The 9,790-nt window shown below is 43.5% G+C and overlaps 3 protein-coding genes across 4 annotated transcripts; 2 read left to right on the forward strand and 1 right to left on the reverse strand.

The window, feature by feature from the left end:
* On the forward strand, window positions 1-3,237 carry LOC133721027 (protein POLAR-like 1). 2 transcript variants are annotated; one of them, XM_062147534.1, is made up of 4 exons: window positions 1-670; window positions 1,645-2,111; window positions 2,481-2,745; window positions 2,843-3,237. In XM_062147534.1, the coding sequence occupies exons 1-4, from the start codon at window positions 277-279 to the stop codon at window positions 2,962-2,964; spliced, it is 1,248 nt and encodes a 415-aa protein (XP_062003518.1). In that variant the 5' UTR covers window positions 1-276; the 3' UTR covers window positions 2,965-3,237. The 2 variants fall into 2 exon arrangements, with proteins under 2 accessions (XP_062003518.1, XP_062003519.1); XM_062147535.1 differs by having other exon boundaries at window positions 2,517-2,745.
* A 1,522-nt stretch (window positions 3,238-4,759) lies between these two features.
* LOC133723712 (uncharacterized) lies at window positions 4,760-7,172 on the reverse strand. The gene is made up of 2 exons (XM_062150593.1): window positions 7,020-7,172; window positions 4,760-5,645 (listed from the first exon to the last, which is right to left on the reverse strand). The coding sequence occupies exons 1-2, from the start codon at window positions 7,157-7,159 to the stop codon at window positions 4,772-4,774; spliced, it is 1,014 nt and encodes a 337-aa protein (XP_062006577.1). The 5' UTR covers window positions 7,160-7,172; the 3' UTR covers window positions 4,760-4,771.
* A 1,215-nt stretch (window positions 7,173-8,387) lies between these two features.
* On the forward strand, window positions 8,388-9,790 carry LOC133720849 (uncharacterized). The gene has a single exon (XM_062147325.1). The coding sequence runs from the start codon at window positions 8,557-8,559 to the stop codon at window positions 9,577-9,579; it is 1,023 nt and encodes a 340-aa protein (XP_062003309.1). The 5' UTR covers window positions 8,388-8,556; the 3' UTR covers window positions 9,580-9,790.

The raw sequence follows: 9,790 nt of genomic DNA on the forward strand, positions 1-9,790 counted from the left end.
CCCTCTCTCTCTGTGATTCCCAATCACATTGAAAATTTGAATAGAGTGGTGACTGGAACAGAAAGAGAAGCCCCAGAAGATTCAAAAAATGGGAAAACCCACTTAATATTCCCAACTACGCAAACCCTGAAACCGGGAACCACGTGTGTAGCCAGTACCTACCCAAAACCCAACTCACATTTGCAGAGCCTCCATTTTGATCTCTCTCTCTCTCTCTCTTTCCTCTCTTAGTTCCCAGTGATCGAGTCACTCACTGAGTCAGTTCACCGAGTTACAATGTGGCCGGCTCTCTTCGCCGCAGCAGTCGCCGCCTCCACCGGACTCCTCGCCAAAAACCACCTCTTCAAGCCCGCCGCCGAGATCACCGACTCCGATCCGCAGAACGACGCCGTCTCGGACGATGCGACGCCGCAGCGATCCGTCGCTTCTGTTTCTCGGTCTCCGATGCTGCCGTGGGAGAGCGACTGCGAGGATCAGGTCAAGGAGGGGATCTTTAGGTTTTCGAGCGACGGCGGGAGCGGGAAGAAGAAGAAGAAGAAGACCAGGTTTTGCTTGAAGAAGAAAGATGTGGTGGAGGAGCAGAAGAAGAAGAGTGGGAGGAGAGTTGGTGTTTGCTTGAAGAAGAGGAAGACTGTAGCTTCCAAATGTGGATCGTCTTCTGATTCCAAAGGTTTGATCTCTGAACTGTGCCTTTGATTTCTTGCTGTGAAAATTATGAGGAATTATGCGCAGTGTGTTTCTTTTATGGCTTACGTTTATTGCTTTTCCATTCGATATTACTTTTCTGTTTGATCATTTCTGGTTAATTAGATTGTGTAAGCTTTGTGGAACTTGGATCTGATTACGCATTCAAGAGCCAAATTATTGGCCCCATTATATTCCCAATTGAATTTTAAACAAGTAGGGTCAAGTACTAATTTTTGAGGAAAAGTTCTCTTTTGGAAAAGAGTTTTTGTTGTTTCGTAGATTTTTTTTTTTAATAAAGAAAATACTATGAATCATATGTCATGAGTCCATGACCTAACCTTGGAAGGATCTTGTATAGAATATTATCGTTTGGTAAGGAAGATTTCTGGGGCCAAGCTTATTACAAGGGATTTAGTGTTTCATTTGACATAAGAATCTCCTTTTGCTGAAGGATTTAGTGGACCCTGATGGTTTCTTTGCTATAAAAGCATATTTAAAAAAAAAAAATCCAATTCTCCTTGATTTTTAATATTCTAATCTTCCAAAGATGTTTTGGGATGAAGAGGAAAAGCCAACATTGTTGGTGGTATTCTAGTTTAAGTATACTGGTATTCAATTACATATTACTGCTATCTTGAGATGATTACATTGCAAAGGTATCAGAGAGTTGAGATCTAAAGAATGCTGATGAGTTTTTTTTAAAGACTTAAAATCCTTTTAAGTTCGCTGTTAATTGGAAGTCTAATTACAGTCTACGAAAGCATTTGATCTCCATCATTGTGCTGTTTTAATCAGACACATATTGTAGATACATAATGGCATGTTTTGAGAATAGTTACAGAAATTTTAGTCTTCTATAAGCTTTTCCAGTGGTTTTCTTCTTTAGGTGACTATTGTCTTGGTATAGCAATCCCCTTCATAAAATTGATTATGTTTACTTTTTGTTGCACTCTTCAGATACCAGCTCATTGTTTAGTTGGGGACTTAACATTGGGATCATGTACATGATGACTGCTGGAAAAGCGGAAATCAATAAGCTGAACACAACCATGGATGAGACTGCAAAAGTTGTGCAGGAGTTAAAATCTGAGCTAAATAAAAGAAAAGCATCACAGAGTCAGCAAGTTTCTTGTTCTGAAAGTGAAGCCAATACACAAGTTCAGAGCCCTAGTTGCAAGCGTACTCAGACAGAACTCAAGAAGTCAAGTGCAGAAAACAGTGAACCTAATTATATGAGAGCTTCCAGTTTTCATATATTTGATGATGGCGAATGTCCAAGTAGTGTTCTTACAGAGGAACAGGAGCCTGAGCCAGAGGTGATGGACATGGATCAATTGGAAGCAGAACTTGAGTCTGAACTGCAAAAACTTCCATGGTGCTCCACAGAAGCTCCTCATCAAGAGGGATTCAGAAATCTGGGAAAGGTCAGTCTTTAATTCTTTATAGTCTATTATAGCCTCTTTGAAATTGTTGAATATGTGCCTTTATGCTGTTGCTGTCATCTACAGCTAACAATTAGTATTTATAAAATTGTGGACAAAAATTTGGCGTCCCTGAATCATGCATGTTGGGCAGTCATCATAACTGATCACTACTAGAATTTTAAGTACACCCTGGATCTACCAAAGAGTGACAACCATATGTTGTACTCAAAAGTCAAAACCTACTCCTTATGCGACTTGATTGTGTATAACAGTATTGTGCTTTTGCTCATTTCTTTGATAAAATGAAATGGTGAAAATCATGTTCTGCATGACTTATTTTCCTTACAAAAATGCTTGTTTCCATTTTAGGATATTGTCTCTGAAGTCTCAGCACAAAAATTTCAGGGACAAGCAGCTCAAGGCATTGATATCGAGCAATTTCAAGGAGTATTACCAGCTGAACTAGACCAGAAGTTATGCCATGTGCTCATCGAACAGCAGGAAAGCCAAATTGTGGAGCTGGAATCCAACCTGCAGTCGGCCCAATCCAAACTCCAAGAAAAAGAAACTGAACTTCAAGCATTGAAGGACTGTGTTAAACGCCTAACTCAGTTATCCCTTTCAACTGTCTCAGGCAGGACTTCACCTCCTTTTAAGACCTTCCTCATTTTCCTTGCATTAATTCTCTACTCTACTTGGTTCCAGAACTAACATAAAGCTTTGTTTCCCAGATGATGAAAATGAGGCTCACAATGAACAAGAGCAGATCACTGGTTGGAATTACAACACGGAGAGATCCGAGTCAATAAAACCAGTGGTTGGGATGAAAAGACCTATAGATTCTGAATCCTGATGATACAGCCAAGGGGTATGGTAGTAATTTACCAATTTACTAGACTATTATAGATATATATAGGAAGTTAGCCGGCAATTTTAATGTCATGGGTGTGCTATACTGATCCAAATCAAGCAACCCTACATTACCTGTGTACAAACATGTGCAAATTTCCCTTGTAAACAAAACTGGCAGTTTGCCTTTCTTGCATTCTGCTCTGCCCATGTAATATTAAACTCTGCTAGTCGCTATTCTAATGCTTAGTGTCTAGAGCTCGACACTATTTACCAAGTTGAAGAACCCCAACTCCCACATTGACTTGCTTGCCCTGCCCTGCTTCTTTTCTCAGGGCCTCTGAAACTCAAGTTGACCTTTTGTTTTCTTGCTTGGTCTAAGGGGTCATAATTCAGTAGCAAATCAAATTACTATTATTGCACTGATCGAGAAGTGTAGGTTGGTGTGAAATGTGTGGGGCAAAGATTGGAAAAATAGGAGTGAGACTGATAGGAACGAGAAACTTCTTCTAGTGGGGTGGTGGATGGGTCTCTGGCTTTGCGGAGAGACAGGATGATAGGAATGTGGAGCCATTTTAAGGAGTTGCGTGTTGGAGAATTTGGCTTTCGTCCGTTTTCCTACCTCAAAGATGAATTTTTGTTTACGGCTATAGGGTCTCTATCACTAAAAGAATAGTGGGGAGATTACGCGTTTACCTACGACATGATTAGTGCTTTTATTTTGGACTAATGATGGTCAGTGCCTTGAAGACGGGACTTCAGTAATGGAATTTGGCCTAATGACATCTCTTCCCTTTTGTTTAAGAGGAAAGAACTTAGCTGACCAGGGCTGGTCAGCGTGGGCTGACCACACCCAATAAAAACAAGACAGTTGTCCCTTAAAAAAAAAAAAAAAAAATTTTGGTTGAAACCCCCAAAACATCTCTTTTCTCCTTCATTTACCGTGTCGGAACCAAATCTACCCCCCCCCCCCCCCCTCCCCACACCATCCAGCTCTTCCCTACTCAACCCTCTTCCCTCCTCAACCCCCGCCTCTACGGTGCTCGACGACCAGTGGAAAGGAAAACATATACCATATTGAGTTGCCTTCTGGTCTTAACACAGCTATTAACCAAGTCTTTGACTTCCTGATCGGTCAACGGCTCACCCAATATCTCCTCCCTGGACTTGACATACTTGGGACCCGACCCGGGTAAATACGGACCCGGCGACTGCACCGGCTTAACCCCTTTCTTATGCGGCGGCGGCAGCTGGAACGAATCGAACTCCTTCAGTTTCTTCTTGCTCGGAGGCAATGGGGCCCGACCCGTCCACGGCCGGCCCATCGTGGTTGGGCTGAACGGCGCGTAGGGCGGCTCCCCGAGCTTAATGGGCTTCTGCTTCGGGGTCTCGGTGTAGCTGTACTTGAACTCAAACGGCGCGCCGTCGATGACGTAAGAGAGCCCGTTGTCGCCGACGGAGATGTAAGAGGGTTGAGTAGGGAAGAGCTGGATGGTGTGGGGGGGGGGGGTTAGATTTGGTTCCGACACGGTAAATGAAGGAGAAAAGAGATGTTTTGGGGGTTTCAACCAAAATTTTTTTTTTTTTTTTTTAAGGGACAGCTGTCTTTTTTTTATTGGGTGTGGTCAGCCCACGCTGACTAGCCCTGGTCAGCTAAGTTCTTTCCATGTAAGAATTAAGAATTGAACTGCTCGGATATTGGCCCTGCCGGAAATGCTAGCGACAAACAGTTGGCAACGAGCATGTAGATGATTCTCAAGTTTTTTTTTTTTTTTTTTTTTTTTTTTGAACAAGGGCCGGTGCGGCTGCCCTCAAGCCTTCATTAATGAAACCGGAGAATACAAGGGGGGGACATTGTGCCTAAACCCCAGATTACAATATGCAACTAGAGTACATCCAGAAAAAAATTCATGAGACGACTCAACTAAAAACTTGTACTCCAATCCACACCAGCTAGCAAAGAACGCACGACAGACGGTTCTATTTGCTTCCCAGCGGTGACACAACGGAAAGATTACTCGATCTGCAACTTTAATGCAGCAAAGCGTAATTTCCATACTACCAACTTTCCTATCATGTTGCCACTTGAATCTCCATCCAGTGGCAAGAAGTCTCACCCTGCCACTAGGAGGCAGCGACCATTTGACAAAGCAAGGAACTCGCCGCCACCCTAGAGCAGACAAGGCACAAAGAGTGCACCCACGGGCAAAAAGCCCAACGATCCCTACACAACGAATGCAGGGACTTATTTCGCGCAGCATGCGCAAAGCAACCCACAAACAGCAAACAACTAAACAAACAAAGCAACAAACAGAGATAAAACAAACATAAAATAAAAAACAGCAGCAAAGCCAAACAGCCGAAGCCCGGCCCATCCACCATCTCTCCCAGAGGCCCAAAGCGGAAGCCCACCAAGCAAGCATCGATCTGCAACCGCCGGTACCAGACCGCCCCCGAGTAGACCGACGCCGCCGCGCAGCAACCCTGCACCGCCGTATTACCACGACACTGTGCAGGCCCTTCTTCAACCCGATCGGTGCCCAAAACCCGATCCAGAACCGACCAGATCGGGATCGCAGCGACCGTCCCCCAGCCCCCAGTTGCCGTAGAGCTTCCACGGTTCGCCGCCGGCCATCCGTGTCCCAGAGCCACTCCAACTGCCCCAGAAACAACACAGAATCACACCTGCAAATAGGGCTGGCAAATCCTCCCGAGACAAACCAGCCAACCGTGTACCAACCGAACCAAACAAGTTGGTTACCGAAAATGTTGGCTACTGAAGTATTGGTACGGTAATACCGAACCGAGAGGAACATATTGGTACGGTACTGGTACTGATTTTCTGAAAAATACGGTATACCGTACCGTACCGTATATTATATATATTATTTATATATTTAAATATATTTTATATCTATCGATCTAAACCGTTGATTATTAATAGTTTTATTTCATATTAAATTATAACCGTCGATTAGACTATAACTCTCCAAACCCTAAAGGGGTAATACGACTACAGACTACTACCCACCACTCTTTCGGTCTTTCCCTCAGCCCCTCGAGGCCTCGAAGGCTTGAGGCTCGAATCGACCCCTTTCTCTCAGACTCAATCACTCAAACCCTCTCCGGCTCTCGATTCGATTCAAACCCAGAACTCTTCGATTCAATTCGATTCGATTCGAGGCCTCGAAGGCTTGAAGTTCGATTCGATAAAAGCTTCAAACCCAGAAAATCTCGTATCTAATCAGAGATTCATGGCCTACGGCCGAAGTTCGATTCGATTCTAACCTAGAACTCTTCGCCTCTCGACCTCTCCTTTGAAGTTCGATTCGATTCAAAGCTTCAAACCCCGAAATCTCGTATCAATTCATTCGATTCATGGCCTACAGAACAATGATATTGTGATATTGTTTTTAACCTCCTCTTTGTTATTTTGCAGAGAATGCTTTTAATCAAGGAGTGGCGGGAACAATGACCAATACCAGCTCTACACAGTCACAAACTACTGCCTCGCTGCCCTCGCAGCCTACATCTTGAGCTTTCAGCTTTCTTGTTCATTGATTGAAATTGCAGAAACTACCTAAATTCTTATTCATTGACTGAAGTGATGAATGATTGATGAACTATGAAGTGAGGAATGATTGATGAGTTGAACTGTCAATTATTGAACTGTGAATTGATGAGATGAACTGTGAATTATTGAATTATAATTTGTATGAACTATGAAGTGATGAATGATTGATGAGATGAACTGAACTGATGAACTGAAGTAATGTATGACAGGTTTTTTGCTTATTTTTCATTTGCTTATGGTTGGGCCTTTGTTTGGAAATTGCTGACAGGTTTGAGCCTTTACAATTTCAGTTGGGCCATAGCTGAAAGCTGGCCCAATCTTAAACTCGGTTGGAGGCCCAACCAACCGATACCAACCGATACCGAGAAGTTGGTATACCGACTTTTGTGGCCGGTAATGGTAGCCTATTTTGTGTACCAAGAGTGTCTGGTACGGTAGATGGTATTGGTCTTGAATGTCCGGTACCGAACCGAACCCACCCCTACCTGCAGACCCCCGTCCATCCCCAAACCCAGATCGAACCCAGCTCCACCCGAACCCAGATCGAAACTGCCTCCTGAGCCTCCATGGTTCGCCGCCGGCCATCCGTGTCCCAGAGCCACTCCAACTGCTCCAGAAACAACATAGAATCACGCCTGCAGACCCCTGTGCACGCCCCCGAAACCAGAACAGATCTAGATCGATCTGCCCTCTCCAAGTTCGAACAACCTCTCTCGGATCCCGGACCGAGTCGCTGCCATTGAACCCTGCTACTAGCCGGAACCACCATCCTCTCCCGGACCGGAACGCAGCGGCCGAAGCGGCGGCGGCGTTCGGCTTGGAGAGAGCTCTCTTTGCTTTTGCTTTTCTGTTCTTTTTGTTCCGCTCTCGCAGCTATCTTCTTTTTTGGTTTGATTCTCAAGCTTTGATGTAAGTAGGTTATTGTGAATTATGTATATATCTACGGTTAGAAATTGCTCATGCGCTTGCAAATGATTGTCCTGAACAATTTGCGTTATATTAGAAAAGAGCGATTTAACTTAGGATTAAATACTTGTTATTCCTCAAATTTTTGCCTGAAAAACAGTTTAGTCCCTCGCCTTTCAAATTAAACTGGATAGTCCTTATTCTCTCTAATTCTCATATAACAATTCCAAAATGATCCGAAATGACTATTATGCCCCTCATTTTCTATTTTTATTATTATTTTAATTTTTTCTCTATTTTTTTAATTTTTCTCCCCTTTTTTTATACTCTCTCTCTCTCTCTCCCTCTCTCCTGTGGTATAGCCAAATTAGTCTCTGAATTGTCAATTCCATATTAGGTTGGGGTGTATATGCATGTGCTTGCATTGTTTAGTCAATTGGAAGGTTTATCGGTACAACCACACATAAAATTATTAATCTATCCCATAATTGCTCATATCACACTAAATGTTTCAAACACAACCCACATTGTTTTTTTCCTTCCCTTTTTAAGTTTTAACCTACTTACATTGTTTTTTTCCTTCCCTAAACCCTACTTACATGATCAAGGGAAAGACCAACTACACTAGTAATGACATAATGAGTATTTCATTGAAAAGAAGGCATGCATCAATCACCATCCCCTCCTGCTTCAAAAGTCAAAACAAAACCCCACAATTTATGAAGATCCGACGGTCAAGATTGCATCAAGATTTTCTTACAAAATGCAGGTGATTACTGTTACAAGAGGCTATATTTTATTGCATACGCTACGAGTAGTGTCCCAAAAGTTAAATGCAAAAAATATAAAACTGACCTCTGAGTCCAAACAGAACCCTACACTACACCGCCTTTGAAAAATAGCCAAAATCTTTACGGTCCGATTCACCATCCGTGCAAGTGTGCAACCAAAACAGGATAAAATAATTTTCACACCAAAAAAGAAAAATAGAAGAAGAAACCAAAACTGAAGCCAAAACAGAGCAAAGAGCTTCATAGTCACCCATTTCAGAGCAAGAGAGTTTCTTTCAATCTTGAGCTTGATAGATAGAGAGAGAGAGAGGCTTGGTGGGTGGAAATGAAGCTACCCGCGAAGCCCATATTGAGTCCGGGTCGGAGCGACAAGTTCCCGCCGCCGTTGATGAGGTTTCTGAGGAGCAATGTCGGGAGCAAAAGCCGAGGTCGGTTACGTGCGAGTCCGATGTTCGTGAGGAAGAAGAACACGACCGCCGTCGAAACACAAGAGCCGTCGTCGCCGAAAGTGACCTGCATGGGCCAGGTTCGGGTCAGGCGGTCGTCCTCCGCGGCTTCTTCGCGACGCGGACGGGGAAGAAGTGCCGGAGCTCCGACCCGGAAACGGTTCGGGTGGATCCAAAACGCCGTGTTCTGCAGCGATTTTCCCGGGAAAATCAAGCCCAAGTCTTGCAGACACCTCTGGCGGAAATGGGTTCCGTTTTTTCAAGTTGGGTTTTGCACCAGAGTTCAAATCGAAAAAGACCCACCAAAAGTTGAGACCCAATTTGGGGAAGCAATTGATGGGTTTTGTTCAGGTGATGATGAAGAAGAAGAAGAAGAACACGAAGAACCAGAATTTGAAAGAAAAGCCAAGGCTTTTGCTGCTTCTAGCTTTTCGCCACCCAAGAACGCTTTGCTCTTAACTCGATGCAGATCTGCGCCGTACAGGTCGTCTTCTTTGGCTAGTAGATTTTGGGGCTCGCCAGACAGAGCTAAAGAAGAAACAGGGGAAGAAGAACAGAGCAAAACAGGGGAAGCAGAACAGAGCATCGAGCCCCAAAACAGAGAAAATGGCAGCGAAAATAAGAGACCCACATCGGAAAGAGAGTCCATTTCGGAACAAGAATCGAGAACTGAGCAACAAAATAAAGAAAAGATGGAAATTTTCAAGGGATTGGAAAACTCAATCAGAGAAAGAATGGCCAAATCTGCGAGCATTGAAGATTCGAATGAAGGGGAGTTTGGATCAGACTCTGCTCGGCCTATGATTCTCACAAGGTGTAAGTCAGAACCAGCAAGAACAGCAGCAGAGAAGCTCGACCCAGATTCGTTGATTCATTCCCACCAAGTGTTTGTGATTAATTAGTTTTCACTTTCCTTTTTTTTTTATTTGATGTTAGTATCTGACTGAACAGTGAATATAGTTTTCAATTTTTCGGTGCAAGTTAATCGCATCTGGGGCTGTACGAGGGAATCTCCATGGCCTCGAACTCTCTATCAGTTTGGTTATATAAAAAAATGTACACTGGAAGCTGAAGATAAAAGAGAAGCCTGAAACAAATTCATTATTTTCTCTA

The sequence above is a fragment of the Rosa rugosa genome, chromosome 7, assembly GCF_958449725.1.
Source record: "Rosa rugosa chromosome 7, drRosRugo1.1, whole genome shotgun sequence".
Taxonomy (NCBI): domain Eukaryota; kingdom Viridiplantae; phylum Streptophyta; class Magnoliopsida; order Rosales; family Rosaceae; genus Rosa; species Rosa rugosa.